Source organism: Apodemus sylvaticus, chromosome 2, assembly GCF_947179515.1.
Source record: "Apodemus sylvaticus chromosome 2, mApoSyl1.1, whole genome shotgun sequence".
Classification (NCBI taxonomy): Eukaryota; Metazoa; Chordata; class Mammalia; order Rodentia; family Muridae; genus Apodemus; species Apodemus sylvaticus.
Window position 1 is genome coordinate 175,499,762 of NC_067473.1, and position 21,059 is coordinate 175,520,820.

At 44.1% G+C, this 21,059-nt stretch overlaps 1 protein-coding gene across 2 annotated transcripts in view; it reads left to right on the forward strand.

Annotated features, from left to right (window-relative positions):
* Dera (deoxyribose-phosphate aldolase) overlaps window positions 1–20,841 on the forward strand; it is a 78,089-nt gene extending 57,248 nt beyond the window's left edge. For both annotated transcript variants that reach the window (XM_052175171.1, XM_052175172.1), the window contains 3 exons: window positions 15,779–15,891; window positions 19,486–19,635; window positions 19,862–20,841. In XM_052175171.1, coding sequence (XP_052031131.1) covers window positions 15,779–15,891; window positions 19,486–19,635; window positions 19,862–19,918 — 320 coding nt within the window. In that variant the 3' untranslated portion in view covers window positions 19,919–20,841. The remainder of the gene's footprint in view (window positions 1–15,778; window positions 15,892–19,485; window positions 19,636–19,861) is intronic.
* The last annotated feature ends 218 nt before the right edge of the window (window positions 20,842–21,059 follow it).

Genomic DNA, 21,059 nt, shown 5'->3' on the forward strand with positions numbered 1-21,059 from the left:
GGAAGTGCACAGCCGGGCCTATGGAATATAGGTCAGGAAGTGTGTCCCTTATGGCCATTTGCTTTCGTAGCTGGCACACCATGTAGAGGTGCACCTGGTGACACTTCCACTATACTTTGTTCTTATTTTCTCCTACCGTTACTGTCCTGTCGTCCTCTCTTTCTAGTTCCTCCCCCCAAGTCCCTCCTGTTTCACAGAGCGTGCTTTCTATCTCCCCTCCCCCAAGACTCTCTTCCCCTCAGCCGCCTTTCTACTTTCAGGTCTCAGCACACATATACACAAGCATGTGCACACACACACACATGCATAGACATGTACATACATACATGACACTCGCACACACAAAGACTGATGCATGCACATGCACACACACACATGCTCACACATGTACACATGTACCCATGTATACACTTGCATACACACAGAGACAGACACATGCACACACACATGCATACACACAAACAGACACATGCATGCACAGGATACACACATACGCATGTGAGCACACATGCACACACAGATGTATAAATTTCAGTCTAGATACTATGTGTGGAAGAAGACAAGGGGTATATGTTCTTCCAAGTCCAGCTCACTTAGCTTACATAGCACTGATGGAAGCCCTCCCAGTATGACTCACTTAGACTCTCTGTGAGAATTTGCTCAGCTCATCCTGTCCCTAGGCCCCTTGTGGTTCACAGCAGGATGGTGAGGCATCACTAGCTTCCAAGTGTCACTGTCCCTCAGCTCCTCTGGTCTAGTATCTCCTCGCTTGGCTTCTGTAGACTTGATGGTACATTCTTCCTTCATTTTCTGCTGATGCAGAGCCTAATATTCTCTCCTCATTGCGGTTCTGTCTTTCCAGGGGAGCTGCCCAGAAAGAGACAAAGGGTCCCCGTTGTCCTGGAGGAGCTGTCCAGGCAGGGTTGAGAAAATGTTTGTACTCGAGTCTCTGGTAGTTCCTGTGAGGTCCTGCTGCACTGTGGCTTCTGCCTGCTCGTTTTCCCAGGACTGTGTTAGCGGCTCTTACATCCTCTCACCAGCATCTCCTTCCATAGTGTGTTCAGTTGGACCTTGCTTCTTCTATGATTCCTCAGTGGAGACAGAGTTGGAAGTTAGGAACCTGCATAGGCATGAATGAGGCAGAACAGAATGTGTGTGTGTGTGTGTGTGTGTGTGTGTGTGAACAGTTACAGAATGTGACACCCATTGGAAGTGAATAGATGTGGAGAATCCCTGAACTTCCAGATCAGTAGCAGAAAAGTAGACAGTGCAGTAGACAGTCTCTTAGGGTTTGGTGGTTCACAGATTGACCACAGCAGCTTCAGAGCTAGCCTGGAGATGCCAGCAGTCACTGATGATTGTACGTGTTGGGTGAGGCACGTGCAACCGTAGGTGTGTCTAACCGTAGGCAATTCCTTCATGCTGGTAAGCCTGCTGTCATAGTGCTAATCCTGGGTTAATGCTCCCAACAGGAGGAAAGTCACTGGCCCAGTAGAGTTCTGACAGGGAAGGTGGGGGAGGGGGGGCGGATAGAGGCAGAGCTGATAGGGCAGAGATCATTTCTGCAGAACGGTGAGTTGTCTGGTTTAGGAAGCAGAAAGAACTATGGGGTTAAGAAGCCTGGCTGTTGTGTTCAAGAAGCCTCTGTTCTTATCTCATGGCGAGAAGGGGTTATTCAGCTGCAGTGTCTGTGGATGCTGGCGTCTTCATCAGTGATAGCCGCTGAGGTACCTCAAGGATTTAGTGATAGTGTAGAACGTGCACGGGGAAGCTTGCCTCTGGAGTAGCTCGCAGAAGACATGCATGGTGTGCTGCTTACATATATGACACTTCATGTTGATGAAGCTTGGTCTCCATTTTCAGAACTAGCTAAGGTTGGTGTTGCTTTCGTGAGCAGCATGTCTGAACAGTCAAATATTATTAAGTGGAATTCATATCTCAGACTGGGCAGACCCCAGCTGTGTATGTGAGCACGTGTGTGTGTGTGTGTGTGTGTGTGTGTGTGTGTGTTCATGAATGTGCATGCATCTGTGAGGGCATGTGTTTGTGTGAAGGCCAGAAGTAAACCTCGGGTATCTTCCTCAGTCACCGCCACCGTGTTCTTGTGAGGCAGGCTCTCAGTTTTTACCTGCATCGTCCCAGCTCTGCCAGGCTGACCCCAGTGGGCCTCAGAGATCACTCTGTCTATCTCTGCTCTCTCAGCACTGGCCTGTAGGTGCAGGCCACCACGCAGCTTGTTAATGTAGGTGCTCAGGGGTGAAACTCAGGTCCCCATGCCTGCGTGTGAGCACCTCACTGACTGAACCACCTCCCCAGCCACACAGCTGAAGACTGTGCAATGAAAAGGCCACAGTTGAAGTACTTCTGTCTGTCCATCTTCTGATGCTCTTCAGATCTTCATATTTTAAAAAGTTTGTGATCGTTAGTTTTCAGGTATTAGATTAAAAAAAATAAACAAAAACACCTGGACCAAAGCAGCACAGAGAAGTTTCTCAGGGCCTTTTGTGAGTGAAGAACATGCCCGTGGGCTTCCAGATGTTGGGACATTACTGCTTGCCTGTCACCCCAGGTGTCTTTTTCCTTTATAGGTTATCACTGCAAATCTTGCTTCCCATCTCAGTAATAAATTTAACAGCTGAGTTGCGATTTCTTCACTGGGTTTTACATTTTGACGTTCTCTGTGTATGCCCTTTGGGTCGTGACATTGCATGATGCCACTTAAATACATGAAGTGTATGCTCTGAATACGTGTACCTTCGGGGGAGAAATAATGCCCGTGTTCAACGGCAGTCCTTAAAGGTAGTATTGACAATATTAAATACATATCAAAAACTGGAGGCTTAAAAAGAAGGGAGTATTGTATCCACTGGAGCTAAAGTGACAGGTGGTTGTGAATTCCTTGACGTGGGTCTAATCTTGGGTCCTAAGCAAGGGTTATATTGAACCACTGAGCTCTCTCTCCGGCCCTTCCTTTGGGATTTTTTAAATGATCCACCTGACAAACTGTCACAAGGTTCCAGTGACCTTTTCTGATTGTACTCATCCACTGGATGAGGTTTCCGGGGCCCCTCTTCTTCTTCTTTCTTTACCTGCATACTCTTTTCTTGGAGAACCACAGTCACTGGCTGAGTGGGAAGGAATGCAGATAAAAGGGAGGTGTGGGGAGCTGTAGGACAGGAGACACTATTCTGACTTGAAGATAACTTGGGATCAGCATTGTCTTTGTGAGTGGCTGGTGAACGGTCCCCACAGATGGCCGCCCGGGGAGCTCTGTACAGAAAAGGCTTCACACCGAGAGCTTCTCAGGCCTCGCCCATCTCCAGATCTGCTAATGGGAGGTCGACACATTCTCTAGGTGCCTCAGAACCATTACCTGGAGATAAAGCTCCCCACAGAAAAATTAACACAGCTTCCTTTGTGAAAGGCAAAGCAACTCTCCAGACTCATCATCAATTGTTGGGGGGAAAAAAGATTTATGATGACATTGAGGTATGATAATCTCAAATATGTAGTGCATTGTTTTTAAAAGCTTTGTGTTTAAAATTCATAGCACTTTCTAATCCTGATAAAGTAGCCTAATTTTCCAGCTGGCTTTGTTCAGTAAAATGTATTTCTAAATCCATTTTAAGCAGCTATTTCTTCAATTTGAGTAATTTTCTCCCGAGTTAATAGATTCCACACAAGCATACCTGACTTTTAATGCTAATATATACTATACATTCCCAACTCACTCGTGACAGTCACAAGCACAATCAAAATGAAGTTCAGCTGTTTAAAGTACACCCTACTTGTTTGTTAAAAGGCTCCTCTCTTTTACCCTTCTTTGCTGAAGTATAGTGATAGCCCAGTCAGTTTTCCACCATGTACGGAGATTCCTTCTCCCTCCCCACTCACCACAAACACAAGGGCAGAGAAAGCATGTACCACGTATAGCCTTATCGTTTAAAAGTGTCTTTAAAATCATCTTATGGGGGCGGGGGGCATCGCCTGACCCAGTCAGTCCTCACAGCTTGAGAGATGGCCAAAGACCAAGCTCTTTGATGTGGATGCATTTGCTGTCTGTAATTTGGCATATGTAGATCCATGCTTTTACTGTCTGATCGTGTAAAACACTTTCTGGTTTTTAAAGAATTGTTTCTATTGGTAGTCATGTGTCCTTAAGGGTGAATACGAGTGTAGGTCCTGTCAGAGCCAGAAGAGGGCGCTGGCTCCCTTGGAGCTGGCGTTAACAGGCAGTTGTGAGTGACAGGTACAGGTGCTGAGAGCATAATGCAGGTCCTCCAGAAGAACAGTTGGAGTGCTCAAGTACTGAACCATCTCTCCAGCGCCCAGCACTTTGATTTGTCCTCCAGACTCTTCCACCTGTGTGATAAAGCTGTGGCGATGCAGGCCTTTCCTTAAATCATGGGGTACTGATATGATGACTGTGACTCTCATTGTCTCTTCTCTGCAATATTATGGGCTTTTTGAAAAAGAAAATGCTAATATGACAGAGACAGATAACGATTCTTTCTAACCTGTGGTTATTACAAGGAAGCAACCAGTTTATATAACTTGAGTCAGGACATATGCTAATTTTGATAAAGAAGCATCTTGTGGGACTAACAAGATAGCTCAGGGGGTATACACCTTGCCACACCAACATGAATTTTTTTGTCTGGGAACCCATGGTGGAAAGAGACAAATAGCTCTCAAAGTTATTCATCAACACACACACACACACACACACACACACACACACACACAAATTTTTCAAAAAAGAAGATGGCCTGGAGATATGGTACAGCTGTTAAGAGTGTGCACTGTATTTGCAGAGGACCTGAGTTAATTCCCAGCACCCATGCTGGACAGCTCACTCTCCTGTAACTCAAGTTTTAAGGGAATCTGACACAGGTCTCTGTGGTCACAGCACCCAGAGAACCAAACCCAGTTCTCGGACAGAGAACTTAGATGCCGTCAGGGGCTCCTGTTCTCCTGTGTGTAAAGGTTTTCTGACCCCTTTCTACCTGGAGAAAATGTTACACAACTCCAAATATCTAGATCAATAAAATAGATAAATCAGACAGTTACTGATTTTTCTAAAATAGAAATTTGTTTTATAAAACAACTTTTGGTTTACATGGTTTATAACTTGTTTAATACAGAGTCACATTTGTGTATTAACTATAGAGATACGCTTTTTCGTTTTTAAATAATCAGTCCTCTGCTAAATGAGCTGACACTATAGAACATGAGCAGTCTACTGTTCTTCAGAGTGGATGATATCTTGATTTTATAACATGAAATTGCAGAAGGCTGTTTACAGCCATTTCAGAAGTAATTGGAAATTCTGTCCTAATCCCAAGCTAAAATTCACTTAATTTTTTTATAGTAAAATTCCAATTCATCAACTAAAACAACTTTTTAAAATAAAACACTAACGCAAAGTAACACAAAGATATGCTAAGTTGCCAAGTACATGCTAGTAATGAAGGCAGAAAAATATGTGAAGTCTTTGTTTTCTGTCATTAAGCCATGATACATCTCTTAAGAGCAGAAAATTTGATGCCGGCAGCAAAACCACTGCAGTTTATAAGGCCAGGAGCCTCCAGTCTAAGCCGGGGTCTTGCGGGGAGTGTTTGTTGGAATTCTGTGGTGCAGCTCCATGCACTGTGCAGAGTACATGTATTGTTTGTTCAGACCTGAGGCTGCAGGGAAGTCCCATGATGCACTGCGGGCACAGGCTGCTGGAAATACCATAGCTTCATTACACACTTTTTGTAAACATACAGAAATCTTTTGTTGGCATCCAGACATCTTTTGTTGATGCAAATTTATATTGAATCCTTTATTTTATTACGCTTGGCTTCTTTTCCAGTGCCACATGCTGCATGGTTGTGTATGTGGGTAGGTAGGCATGCGTGGCGAGCACACACATCTGAAGGCCGGTGTCTCCTATCATCCCCCATTGCTTTTCCATCCTATCCACTGAGCCAGGGTCTCCCAGTCAGACCAGAGCACCCACGAGTGGCTAGTGTAGCTAGCTGGCTTGCTCTGCAGATCCCTGGTCTCTGCCTTTGGGACTGGGATAACAGGTGGGCTGGCCACACGCAAGTGAACTCCTTCAGGGTTGCTGGGGGTTCGAACTCCAATCCTCACAATTGTGCTGCAAGCACTTTGGCCGCCAATGCATCTCTCCACCCCTCCTAACAAATTTAAGACAGTATTTAAAGGATATTGGTCTAACATAGTAACAAAATTTTAGCCAGCAGAGAGAGGAAACTTAGGAACCTCCTAAGGAATGTTACTTATGGAATTCACTTAGGAAACTCACTGAAGCCTTAGGCTAGTACTGTTTAACCAAGAAAACAAGTGCAACTATTAACAAATGAAAACACAGGTCAGATAGTAACTATGAGACCTTACTTATTTTATTTTTTCCGGTATTGTTACAGTTCTGAAATTTATTTTAAACAACCCAATTTTAAGTGAAAAGTTTCTGAGCCAATTCCCACTCTTCTATTTTAGTGTGTAATTGATTTTAACTTTTTTTTTGAGGAAAAAAAATGTCAGTATATTTCTTGTACTGAGTTCCCGAAGTGGATTTTACACTTACTTCACATGTCAGTGCAGATGAATTCATTTCAAGGGTTCAATAACCCTAGATGTGGCCCCATTGCCTCAGACAAGGTGGCCCTTTGGGTCACAAAAAAGTGCCAGGCAGGGACTTCCAGACACTAGTCTTGAGCTGTCCTTGACAGGTTCTGTGACCAGAGTTGACTATCACAGGTTGACTGTCTCTGGCCGGTGGAAAGTCCCCACTGCTGACCTTCTCACAGGTTTTTTTTCCTGGGAGTGCTGATTGCATACTGCGTTGAAGGAAGTTTCTTTCTCCAGAGGTAACGCTGAGGGTAGTTGAGGGTAGCTGCCTTTGAAGGCTGTTTCGTTGACTACCCCAACAACCAGGGATAGTTAAGAGCCGTGTGCATTGGCGTCCCTCATACAGCGATTAGGGAGGAGGCCTGCATTACGGGTGTCATACTTGGGGGTCAGTAGGAAATTTCAGAAAATACTAGCTACAGTTTAAACTGCGAGACCAGATAATTAAATGCATCTTTTTCATTATGTGTACTTCTTGTTTGTCAGATAGCGGATGCACCCCAGGCGCGTCCCCTGTCCCTCCTTCCTTTCCTTTCCCTTCAGCCGGTTCTTACACTACATAACCCGGGCTAGCCCCAAACATGCGGTCCTCCTGCCTCGGCCTCCTGAGTGCGAAGATCACGGGGTATGTAACCACTCCTGGCTTTAGTTGTTAGTTGTCTCCTCTTCCCTTCCTGTGAACTCGCCCATTTCTCTATCGTCCCTTCGGTGCATGTCGCAGGGCCCTTGTTCTTGTCACAGATTTCCCTATGGTTCTCCCTCCTCAGCCGCACACCAGAGAGGGCGAAGAGAGAGTAAGACCCTAATGGGGGCGAGAGCTCCAACAACTGAGTTTGGAAACTCTTTGTAGATTTTTACACGTATTTTCTGGACAATTAACAATGTATAAAAATAGAGACTGTGTACAGAAAAGTTTGAGACACTGGGCATTCACTATTGTGATTCTTAGTTGAAAATGCTGAGCAAGTCAAATTGGCCACTTGAGTTAAGCAAAGCTTTTCTTTTTTGAAATTTGCAAATCGGCCATGACAATAAAGCTTAGCATGTTGACAAGGTTACGCAGCCGACGTCCACCCTTAGGACTTACGCAGCCGACGTCCACCCTTAGGACTTACGCAGCCGACGTCCACCCTTAGGACTTAACGCAGCCGACTTTACTTGCATTGGTTACTCACTACTTTCCAGTATAGTCACAGTTCTAAAATCTATTTTAAACAAAATTTTTTAATTAAAAGTAACTTCTGGAGTATAAGACTATCACTGAAAGCACCCACACCCATGTGGGGCTGGATACTGAGATGTCACGTCAGCCAGAATGGCTGTGACGTCAGAGAGGGCCTTCCCTTGATGCTCCTGGTCCACTTGCTGAATGCTGAAGTTGCAAGCGTTCCCCTGGGCCGCAGTGTGAGCCTGGGCCGCTGTGGTGCTGCCGATCAACCATGCTGGGCAGTCACTTGTCCCGCTGAGCCACACACCCGTCCCAGCTGTTGCTGATATGGTTTAATCTCCCCACAGCACTACTGCCAGTTACGGAAAAACGATGCAGTCCGGGTCGCTCCTCCACAGTCCATTTTGAATCCCGCTGCCTTGCATTATTCTAAGTGACTACATCTTTATTTTTGTCTGGAGGAGACCGACTGCAAGGAATGTGTCTCCCGTGAGCCATGCATACCCTTGGTGTGGTAGAGACACTTTAACCCTGACGTCGTAGTTGCTTTCTGATCGCTGTTCTGTTCGAGCATGCTTCTCTTCTTAAGGGGCTGCCTCCAATACGATGAACTGGACACAGAAAAGCATCATCCCTGCTGTGTATGCAGAGAGGAAGAATGAACCAGAGAGAAAAGACCTCCCTCCCTTTCTTCCACTCCCTTTCTCCTCCCCTCTTCGGCCTTCTTTTCCTTCTCCTCTGCCTTCCTGCCTGCCTGCCTGTCTGCCCGCCTGTCTGCCTGTCTGTCTGTCTTTCTCTCCAAACATCCCCCCTTTTCTCTCAGGAGAAGGCGTTATCTGGATCGTATGCCCACATCTTTGTGGAGCGACTGTTCTTAGATTAAAGATTTGCATTCCGCCTGCTTCCAACTTCCTTCCTTAGACATTTTTCAACCATGAAATTGGATCTTTATCTCCCACCCTAAATTATTTTTAAGCTCATATGGAACAAACGAGTCTAATAGGTTTTAATCTGGTGCCTCATATTTTTATACATCCTGTTTATTTTAAAAAAAAGTGTCTCATTGTGGATGGTAAGTGTAAATTACTGTTAAAAATCACCATTAAAAAAATAAAACCTTTCCCACTGCCTTTAATGGGTAATTTCTCGGGGAGTCATAGAAAACAGGAGGCTAAGGAACCGTGTGTTCGGGACCTCTTATTGCGGGGTCCATGCGACCTCACTTAGGGACAGGCCTCCTCCGGCAGTAGTTGAGTTTAAACCCTATTTTTCATTAGTAAAGCACACAGTGTTAATAACAGCTCCCACTGTGTTCCCCTTTGTGCATTGAAGCACAAAGGCACCAAGGCTTTCAGGTCTTACTAGAAGCTGCCTGTATCATAAATAAGATTTGTTCAGGAAATAAAAATGTATATTTTCCCATTGTTAGTTATACTTTAAAAAAATAATCACATCTGAAGCTTATTATGCGGCAATAGCCCTAAGATATTATTTTTGTAAATGTACTACTTTGGTCTTAATACTAGTTTTTAATCTCTTCTTGTTTCTATGAAGTCTGAATGAGATTTTGAAAATTGAATAATAATTTGATCCGTTAATCTTTTGAAGCTAGTAATTTTATTTTCCTCTCTTTGCAGTCTCTGAGGCTCACAAATGAATAGGGCTTCATTACCGCAGTCTGCATTTAATAACCATTATCCATTATCTTGTAATTAAGACTCCCTGTAACGAATCATGAGGACAATGCAAAAATACATAGTACATTTCTTTAATGAACTGGAAAATGTTCGTCTTGTTCTATTTAGTAATGAGTTGCTGAATAGTCATTAAATCCACTCGAGAGCCGAGTTAGATGGATTTTGAAGACTGTCTTGAGTTTGTGGTTAATCTATTAGAATTAAAATTTCATCTTCTATTTTTATCAACAGCTGATTAGAAGTCATTGTCTTTGACCAAATTGATTAGAAGACCATATACAGGGGCAGCTGTTGTTTAATGGAAGTTTTTAATGAAACAGTACCATGGAGACTTGTAATTACAGGCCGCAGGAAAGCTTTGAGTAGCCTTAGACCACAAGAAGAGAACTGAGCTAAAGGTGCCAAATGAGGAAAATAAGAAATACAGTTTTATGTAAAGCAGCACATTTATTATTAATTTTAATGTCAGCTGCTCACAGTTGAGTGCTGGTCCATTTATTGGACTACTCCTGACCATCTCAGGCCTTTTCAACTTAGTTTTGGCATTAACTCATTTGGCATTAACTCATTAAACTTGTGGACCAGTTGGAGGGTAGCTTATGTTGATGGGGAGGTATTTTCTCTTAAGGTTTTGGCTCCTGTTCTGAGAACTCAGGAGGTCTGGTTGGCCGTTGCTAGGCTGTGACTAGGTTTATGCTCTGAGGCGGCTTGGCTGTGGCTGGGTTCACAATGCACTGAGGTGGGTTGGCTGTAGTTGGGTTCACATGTGCTAAGGCGTGTTGGCTGTGGCGGTGTTCAAACTCATTCTGAGGTAGGGTTGGCTGTAGCTGGGTTCACATTCACTGAAGTGCTTTGACTATAGCTGTGTTCACAGTCCTCTGAGGTAGGCTTGGCTGTGGCTGGGTTCACAGTGCTCTGAAGAGAGGTGATTATGTTTGGTGCTTCTGATAATTCTGAAGGCAGCATGTATTTCTCTGAGGTAATTTTGTTTTAGCAAAGGGTAGGAGAAATGATATTAAAATGAGAAATGGAACAAAAGTGTGGCTCCCTAGTCTCACTGGGGAGACCAGTGTTCTTCAGCAGATGGAAAGCACTGATAGAATGTATTTTCTAAAATATTTGGGGTAATCAAATCTAGATTTTCTTTTCTTCCAGAAATCTAATGAAAGCCAGTTCCTAAATGCCTGAATTGTATGAACTGTGTGATTCTCTGTTATCCTTCTTCCTCATTTCCAAAACAGACAGTGTATGCAGCATCTGAAAACCCTGGAGTCATGTGATCAGACCTCATGCTGCCCTAAGGACAGAAGTCAGATGTTTGCAGGTTCAAAACCCCTTTATACTGGTTTAATATAAGAAACATTAACAGTAGCTTTGATGGAACCCAGGGATTCACACATGTGGAGTTGTCCCTAGGCCAACAGTAACATCCCCTAACCACATGTTTATATAATCACTGTGTCCCTTAACAGCTTATTTACTTGGAGACAGTTCCTTCTCTGCTGTGCTTTCAGTGTTTTTGTCTGATGGCCAGGTTTTCCCACAGACCTTATCTTTCAGTTTTGTCTGAAACAAATTGTGTCCATGCATGGTCCCTGCATCAGTCTAGTTGAAGGGATTAATTCAAGCATTGTAGTTCTTTCTGACCTTCAGTTCACACCTGATGTCTGGGAAGGAAGGACCTAGCCTGGTCCTTAATAATACTTCCAGATTTTGCTTTTCCATGTGACTATGACAACAGTTTGATGGACACTTCTGAGACTAAAAGGTAAAGAGACAGAGTGCTTATGAAAGACAAAAGCTTCAAAAACTTGGGGAGAATTTCAGAAGTTATAATGCTTGTGTATTTCCGATTTCAGAAAGAGAAAGAGAATAGAGAAAGGGAGGAACTGTATAGAGGGAGTATAATGGCCAGAAATGTCCCCAAATTAAGGACACGCCATAAATCACAAATCTGAGCAAGTCAGAGACTGAAAAAGAAAATTGTTCCTAGTTGTGGCATGTACAAATAGGAGAAAGCCAAAGGCAGACAGGAAACCTTGAACAACTAAAGCCAGAGAAAGAAAACACATTACCTACCCAAGACAAAGGAAATGACCGCAACAAAGGAAATGACCTCAGCAGACATAGGAAATGACCTCAGCAGACATAGGAAATGACCTCAGCAGATATAGGAAATGACCTCAGCAGACATAGGAAATGACCTCAGCAGATATAGGAAATGATCCCAGCAGACAAAGGAAATGACCTCAGTAGACACAGGAAACTACCTCAACACACTTCTCATCAGAAATCAGGTCAGCAATGAGCGAGGGAAAGTTCTTACCAGTGGAGCTCTGTAGCAGTGGTAGTGTCCCTCTTCACTGATCTTGAACAAAAGCTGAAGGAGGCAGTGCTAGTTGATCTTCCCCACAGGAAGTGTTAAAGGCCTTTAGGGGGAAAGACCAGAAACTCTGTAATGAGTAACAGCAAGACTTTGACAGAAGAAACAAGTTAGGAACCCTTTATTAAAAGGCAAAGGCACTGGCAGTGCACACATAGCAGTATAGTGTTATTTGAAGATGGGTAGGGTTGAAGTGTGTATTAAATACTCTGGGGCAGTCTCTAAATAGTATTTGAGAGAAGAATCATTGTTATGATGAAGGGAAATGAAATGGAATCATGTAGAATGCTCAACTAAGTCAGAGAAGACCCAAAAGGGGTGTGAAAATTAAACAAGGAAGGTAACAGATGGAAGAGATATAAACATGGTAGATATTAATCCAACAGAATCAATAATCATTTTAAATGTTAATAGTCTAAATATACCAATTAAAAGAAGAGTCTATAAGAGAACACACTGAGTTTCTACTGAATATTTATAAGAAATCTATGATAAAAACTTGGAAGTTAAAAGTAAAGGACTAGAGAAAGACACATGCTAACTTGCAGGAGTAGCTGTATTCATTTTACACAATGCAGACTTTAGGAGCATCATGAAGGATTAAAAAAAGGGATTTAGTATATTTGGCAAGTGGACTATTGTTTGTTTGTTTGTTTGAAACAAGGCTTAAGAGTCCTTAATATTCCCATGCTTTTAGGGCAAGATGGCTCAGTGAATAAGGACACATGCTTCAAGTCTAGCCACCTGCTAGTCCTAGGAACCGACATGGTGGAAGGAGCAAATCAATTCCTACAAGTTGTCTTATGATTGTCACATGTGATACACACACACACACACACACACACACACACACTGAATAAATAAATGCATTTTTAGAAATTCTGTACCTAGCAACGAAGCATCAAAATATGAGAGTCAAATTTTTATACAACTCAAAATACCCTCTTTCAGGAAATGATAGCTTAAGCCGACAGGAGGACAGCAAGTTGTGCTTGAACTGAGTAGCACGGTCCCTCTGTATGGCAGCCTTGTGTCCATTCTTGCAGTTGGCTTGGAAAGAAGGTGTGTGGTGACCTTCTCTGGTGCAACTTTTTCATGGTATTTATGCATAGTGCTAGAGTATTTTCTACTTTTCTCATTGCTATGACCAAATATCCAAGAAAGCAACTAAGAGAGGAAGGATTTTTCAACTCCTGGTCTGAGGGTCAACAGTGTGTCATGTTGGGCAAGGTGTGATGGGAATCTGCCTCAGTTTTGGGGTCCGAAGCATTTGGCTGGAATTCTTCAGCTCTCACATCTTGGCAGAACAGGAAGCAGAGACAAGACGAAGATAGAGACCTTAAGCAGTGATGACGCTATCAACCTCAAGCTTTGTTCCTCGTAGCCATCTTCCTCCAGCGAAGCTCAGCACAGCTCTGCCTCTTTGTGGTCCACACTCTTCCTAGACAGTGCCTCCATCTAGGGACCAAGCCTTCACCATTCTCATCCTACTTCCATAGACTCATGGCCATCTTCATATAAAATACATGGAGTCCAACTTTAGAAATCTCTCTAGTCTTACAGTTCCAACCCTGCTCAAAGACCCAAAGTGCTCTGAAACTCAAAGAAGTCCTTTAACTCTGAGTCTTGTAGTATCAGAGAAGTTATAGGCCCCCAGTGTACACCAAGTACAAGACTGAAACAAGACTGAAAACCAGCAGGGACAACATCAAATCCTGGTGGGTGCCACAGGTGGGTCAGGTCAGCTCTCCTTAGCAGATAGTCCATGTCTCTAGCATCTCTGTTTTCTTTGGGTTCTACACTGCTGCTTAACTACCTCTATAGCTTCATGAATAGCTCACCGTGGAGCTGCATGCAGGGCATCTGACCATGGCACATGTTGAGTGACCCATGTAGCACCTAGGTGCAAGTCTCAACTACTGCCACTTGGACAGGGCTGTGAACGTGCACCCAAGTGCACCTGAGAATCATGTGTATGTCTGTTAAAATCTGTTTCAGTTGGTCTGGGTTGGGGATACAGAACACGGGATTCCTTCATCTAAAAATACAATTCATTGAGGCTGAGACAAATGAACATAGAATGACCGGGTGACATTTGAGTACTCATACTCCTTGGGTGATATTCAAATCTGTGTGCATATATGAATTCAGTCATTTGTCCTTTTTTTTTCCTGGTGAATGAAAGTATTCAGAGCTCACACTCTAGTTTTTTAAAACTGTGTGTGTGTGTGTGTGTGTGTGTATGTAATAGAGTATACAGCATCATGGTCAGTTTTCACCCTCCTCAGAAGTAGGACCCAAAACTTTCTTCTCTAGCCATATATGGTGATCCTATACTGGGCATGGATGAGTTGGGTTTTGAGCACTGCTGGGCTAGGTACCACCTGAAGGAAGGCATCTCTGTTTTAGCTGTGTGGCCCCAGATAAACGGGATAATTCTAACAGATATTCTAAGGTAAACTGCTTTAGCTGAAATCATTCATGCACACCCATAGAGAAAGGGGGGGGGGGACGAGGGGAGGAAGGAGGGAGGGAGAGAGAGAGGGAGGAAGAGGAAAAAGAAACTGAGAAACAGAATGAGACAGACTTTGTGCCACATGGCTTCAAGAAAGCTACTTAACTTTCATGTCTCAGTGGCCTCCTTGAAGATCATTCTGGTATCAGTGCCTTGTAACAGTGTTAAGGCGCTACTGTGCTCACACACCCAGGAAGCACCTAGGTGCTGACCCCTGCTGCCCTTATTATGTGTCCCCTGCTGTTCCTGTAAACTACACAAACAGGTTTAAGATTCAAGGGAAGGCAGTTGTTGAGAACATCTGCAAACTATGAAAGGGTACCATGTCTTTCACAAAATCCTCATCTGTGTGGGAGGTCTGCTGCTTCATTAACGCAACAGAAATCAGCTGGGGACAGTTCTGGGGCTGTCACACCTGTGCTGTGTGTGTGTTTCCCTCTGTGTGTGAGAGAATGAGCAGGGAGTGAGTACGCAAGCACGCACGCCACAGTGCCACAGTGCCACAGTGCTGTGGGAAAGTGTCAAGATGCATGGGAGTGAGCACAGGGCATAAAATTGTTTTTATTCATCTCAGTTATGCATTAAACAAACCAACTTGATTTTAATTGGCTGTGAAATATAGAGCCAAGAATACCATAGTCTATGGGCATCCATCGAGTGGCTAATTTATCTGGTGGTGAAAGACAAAATTTTTAACAGATTTTTTTCTTTTCATTTTATACAAGTGTGTGATGCATTATTTTCCCCCACCCTTCCTATGCCCCACCTACCTCCTAAACCCCGCCTGCCCTTCCTATGCCCCGCCTACCTCCTAAAACCCACCTACTCTTGTATTACCCCTTCTAACCATGGCACCCCATGTCACCCATCTGTTCTTCCCTTTCATAGATTGGTGTCTTTGAAGTTTGTTTGTGACCCATTCATTTTGACCAGGGCCATACAACTTGGGTTTTAGAACTGTCCCTCAGGGCCTGGTGGGCTCAGCCCGGAGTATTAAACCAATGACAATGGCTGCCCCAGAACTGACCAGTAGCATGAAGTTTAGTAGGGAGGGTAGTAGTAACTAACTAGTAACTTAAGTAACTAGCCTAGTAGTAACAGCTTCTGTGGCCGAGGGATATAATTGCAGTGGCTGTGTGTGCCCAGAAGACAGCAATTACAAGCATTCTCCCTTTCTTCTGGCTTGTACATATAAACAGAGTTATTCTGAAGAGAGCTTTTCATTTTAGCATTTTCACATAATTACCAAAAAAAAAAAAAAAGAATAACGTGTTCCATGGGTGGTGGGGACTGCACACAGCTCATGTCTCTCAGGGACTTAAGTGTAAAATATAAGTTCTTAATTAACCTGGGAGTTTTTCTTGCTTCTGTCTTAGGATCAGATTTTATTAAGACCTCTACTGGAAAAGAAACAGTAAATGCCACCTTCCCAGTAGCCATCGTAATGCTGCGGGCCATTAGAGATTTCTTCTGGAAAACTGGAAACAAGGTAAGTTATTGCCAGCAAACCTTCCTTCAAAGTGAAGAGGATGCTATTTATAACCCTAATCACAGCCCACAGGAGAACCCTCTCCCTGTGCAAAAGATGTGAATGAGTCGCCGTTATTAAGATAAATGTTTAATTTGTCTTTCATTACAAAAGAACACCTCTGTGGGGGGAAGGCGTGCGACTAACAGAGTGAGTGTGAGTGTGGGCACACTGTGTGATCAAGAGGTGAACTCACTCTGTGTCCTTTTATTAACTGAAGACAGTTTCGGCACTGGCGAGAGATTCCTAAATGCCTTCTTTAAGGAACTAATTGTACAACGACACAGAGGTTTTCTGGCAAGGCATTGGCTGGCGAAAACAGGTTAATATAGAGATTTAACTTCCGCCTGGAATGGAGAGAACCGTGGAGTAACATTTATTGAATGATAAGCTGTGGTGGTGATAGGAAAAGTAGGCAGGATAATGGGAAATCATCTTCCCCTGTCATTATTGAAGGACACACGTAAATTGGTTTTTCTGTTGGGAAACCCCCGGTCCAGAAAAACTTATTACTTTTAATAATATGAGGTGAAGAGAAAATTCTCGAGGAGATGAACTTATTAAACAGAATAATGAAATGCCACGTAACAGCAGGGAAAAGCTAGCTTCGGTCCTATAGCTCTTGAATTAAATATCCATTTGTGTGTGTGTGTGTGTGTGTGTGTGTGTGTGTGTGTTTTATGGAAGGTGGGCGTGCTGTCTGGAAGAGTGTCAAGCCAAGGGGGGTATATGCTACCTTTTGTCAGCTTTTGAAGAATAACAGAATTTTTTAAAATGTACGAAGCTAAAAGGAAAAATGCATACGAGGTGTTTCTTAAAAACAGAATTTGGATTTTTCACTTCAAGTTGCTTGCCTACTCACAAATTATCTAAGAAAAAATTTTTCTTAGTTGAATAGGTATCTGTGTGTGTGTGTGTGTGTGTGCGTGCGTGTACGTGTGTGCGTGTGTGTGTGTGTGTGTGTGTTTAATATAATGAGATTTTCCTTCATTGAGAGGCATCTTTTAAAAACCAGTATCTTGATTTCTGCCACCCAGAGCCCTCCAATCAGACCTTGAAGAACCTTTCTTCAAGTGGAACCCCCTACAATTTAAGACCGTAAAGCTTAGCCTGGTGGATGGAATGTCTTTATGACTTTATGAGTGACTGTAGCATAGATTTATTTTGGATTTAGAGAGTTTCATGGAATGTACTCCTTGTGAGAGGAGATCTCTCCTAGAATTTTCTCTAAAAGAACTCACAATGTTACGCACAGGTAGGAGAAACAGCTGTTGCCATTCGTAGAAGACACTGATCCTCCGTGGACGACACTGATACCAGCTGCCTGCTTCTTGGTGGTCTTCTGCTTTGACACAGATCTGCCAATTTATTGAATGTCTTCTTGTTATTGTTGGTTTGTTTTGTTTTCAGAGAAAAGCTATATAAGGAGAAACTCATCTTTCCCCTTCAGTCATAAGTGTCACCACTAGTTAGCCCCATGGGACTCATTGCTAAGGTCATTTAACAAACTACATCTGCTGGGTCACAGAGGTGTCTGATAAGGCATTGGCCTAAGGACAGCAAAATCAGATAATCTGCTCACCATGTTTGTGGACCCTCAGGCTTGCAGCCTTAGTGGCCACAGGTCTAGATGGTTCCCTTGGAATCCATGGTTCATGAGCGTGCTAGAGGTAAACCATATTACTGGGAACTAAAGGTATAGTTCTTGAGTGGGAGATCAAGAGCTTGCTGACCTGTGGTGATTCTCAGGTGTAAACAGGAACACATCCCTTCCCAGGACAGCTTTCAGACAGCAAAAAAAAACAGGTCTCGGAGAAAAAGGCAAGTGCTCAGTGGTCCTGGCTGGAGGTTGGAAGGGTATTTTGCTTGTCTTTATATCCTTTCTTTATAGTTGTTCTTGCCCCCACTTGGTGTTAAGCAGAGGCTAAGCACAAGACACACCCTATTTACTTTGTGACATTTGCTATCCAGCAAGGAGAACCTGTATATGCACCTGCAAGCCATGGCCTTTGAGTTGTTGACAGCAAGGCTAAGAGGCTATATACTGTGGTTCTGCCTCCACTGATGCAAGGCCTGTGGTGTGGTACAAAAGCCTCCCTTCCCAGACTGCACTTGGTGCTGCCCCTGGGAAACTACTGTGTAAAATTTCATGACTGATTTCATCACAGATTTATGTTTTCTATATTCTCTCCCTTAAACAATATTAACTTATATAAGAACTTCTTGAGAACATGACTGTAAGGAGTTGTTGACACTGAAATGTATTTTTAGGAAAGTCTCTTATGAACACTGCCCAACCTGCAGAAAGGCTCCTCTGGCCGCCATAGGCGCTGCAGTCAACTCAAGGCCTCACTTGATTTGGTTGGTTGGTTGCCATTCCTCAACAATGGCTAGAAGTGCTCTGTGCCTACTGAGCTAGCTGTCCCGTGTGTGACTGAGGCAGGGAGCCACTTCGGAGTCCTTTCCTGACACTGCTCGGAGCAGTGGTTGGGTTCATAGGGAGGCTTCCCGTTGCTTCCTTGGCTCCTCTCTCTATGTGGTTCACAGTGCCTCCTGCTAGTGTGACCTATCTGAAAAAAGCCCTGGTGTGGCTTGGCAGCTTGTGGGTATAGATTTGTCTGCTCTTTTAGATGGTTATATTCCTAGGACAAGTGAATCCAGGGCACCATGGGATTACTATACATGGGACCTGTTATTTTCTAATGAATACCAGACTGCATGAAGAAACAACATATATTGGCTAATTTGGGCTATGTCTTCCTGTTTTTTTTTTAAGGATTTCTGAGTGCATGCAAGCATGTGTGTTTGTATGCATTATATATGTTTGCATGTGTACATGCATACCTGTGTGTCTATATGCATCATGTATATGTGGGTGCCTGAAAAAGCCAGAAAAGGGTGCCAGAACCCCCGAGAGCCCCTCAACACGAGCACTGAGAACTGAATGCACGTCCTCTGAAAAAGCATGGTTCAAGATGGCTCTCAGCTATGAATTGGACTGGTTTATGGCCACCTCTGTAGACTTTCTCCCATGCTTACACCAATGGCCACCTGCTTTATAGAACTGCGTGTGCATACAGCCTCCCAGAAGAAGCCTGCAACTCAGTTGATAAAAGCAACCGTCAGTTCTTTTTGCTGATGGCTGCCAGTTGGATTTGGTTGACCATGTGGCCACAGTGATTCCATCTTAAGTACACATACATGTACCTTGCACCTCCATACGCAGGCTCATTGGAAGCAGTGTAGACTGGCGGACACCTGTGGTGTATTTTGTCTATTGACACTTCCCTTGGCCTCTTCAGATGTGCAGATTCAGTCTAGACAGCGGAGGTTTGTGGCGTGACACGCGCCCTCCTCCTTTCTCCTTCAGAAGCAGTGGCCCAGTCCCCCTATGTCTTGGAAGTTATTTTGAAGTTTGGTCAGCTAAGGCTCTGCTGAAATAGGCCTCCCTTGCTGAGGTGAAAAAGACTAAGAAGGGGAACTCGAGACTTATTATTCGTGGGGACACTTTTGAAATCTGCCTGGTGACAGTGGCTGCCCTTTTCTCCTCCTTAGGTAGGGTTTAAGCCTGCAGGAGGCATCCGCACTGCAAAGGAGTCCCTTGCGTGGCTCTCTCTGGTAAAGGAGGAGCTAGGGGACGAGTGGCTGACGCCTGACCTCTTCCGGATAGGAGCCAGCTCTCTGCTTTTAGACATCGAGAGAGAGGTGAGTGGAAACACAGTGTCCTTGGAGGGAGTGGAGGCTGACCTAGTCAGGACCGAGTTTCCACCTTCTGCCAGCAGAGCTGCACCTGTTACAGAGATCAGGTGTAAATTCTGCTGAAAGGCATGCTAACGCAGCGCCAAGAAGTTACTATTGTGCAATAGTGTAATTACTACTTAATGTGTATGGTTGCTTAATTATTAATTAACGAAACTGGCTTTCCTCACAGATTTACCATCACGTGACTGGACGTTCCGCAGCTTCTCATGATCTTCCAATGTCTTAGGTCAGCAGCCAGCCCAGAAAAGCATCTTGCAACAAATTAAAAAAAAACTGTTTTTGTATAATTGCTAAGGTTATGTAATTTCAGAACAGTCAACTGACTTTTCCCCATTAAAATCTCCCCTGAAATCAACTCAAAACAATAAAGGAAACAAACCAGTTGAGTCTAAATATGGATTCAGATCAAGAAAGGTTGAAATGGTTTTCATTACCCGGAGGTCTGTATTTATTAATTTTGTGAAGATTTCCTCTGAAAAACTCAGAATAAAATGTTTCTAATAGCCTGTACTGCAGAAAATTCTGAAGGGGCAATGAAGGGAAACTGCCTGAGACCTGAGATTCTAGGGCAGGCGGGGCCTTGGAGGGAAGGGTGCTTAGTACCAATCCTGGCAGACCTGTTCAACTCTGAGGAACTACAGGGTAAACGGGAGAGCCGACCCCAAAGGCTGTACTCTGGCACCCACACATCTATGTCCCCTACGTCTGACACATAATACAGAAATTTAAAAAATGTGATAAAAATGAAAATGGGTGCTATAGCAAAGGGATGCTCTGCCCCCCTGTGCGGGTTCCCAGTGTGGAGCCCCGCCCCCTTGTGCTGCCTCCCAATGTGGAGTCCCGTCCCTGCTACTGCCCAGTGTGGAGCCCCGCCCCCCTGTGCTGCCTCCCAATGTGGAGCCCCGCCCCCTGTTACTACCCAGTGTGGAGCCCCGCCCCCCTGTGCTGCCTCCTGATATGGAGCCTGCAACCCTGTGCAGCCTCCCAGTGCGGAGCCCTACCCGCCTGCGCTGCCTCCCTGCCCTGGGACCTGATTCTCTGTGCTATACTGAACACTTTCATTTTTTTTGCCAATGAGATTATGATGTTGTTGCAAGAAAATGTGAATATCCCTGAATTTTTAAATATAAAAATCTCTGTGCTTATTTATTTATTTTGTTTACTTTCGGTGGCTGTGTCCTGGGGGTGGGTGGTCTGGGCTGGAGCTTAAAAAATACTTCCAGCAGGTGTTGGTGTTGGTGCACATCTTTAATTCCAGAACTCAGGTCTAGAGGCAGGCAGATCACTACGAGATCAAGGCCAGCCTGGTCTATACAGGCTGAAGGGGCAATGAAGTGAAATTGCCTGAGACCTGAGATTCTAGAAAA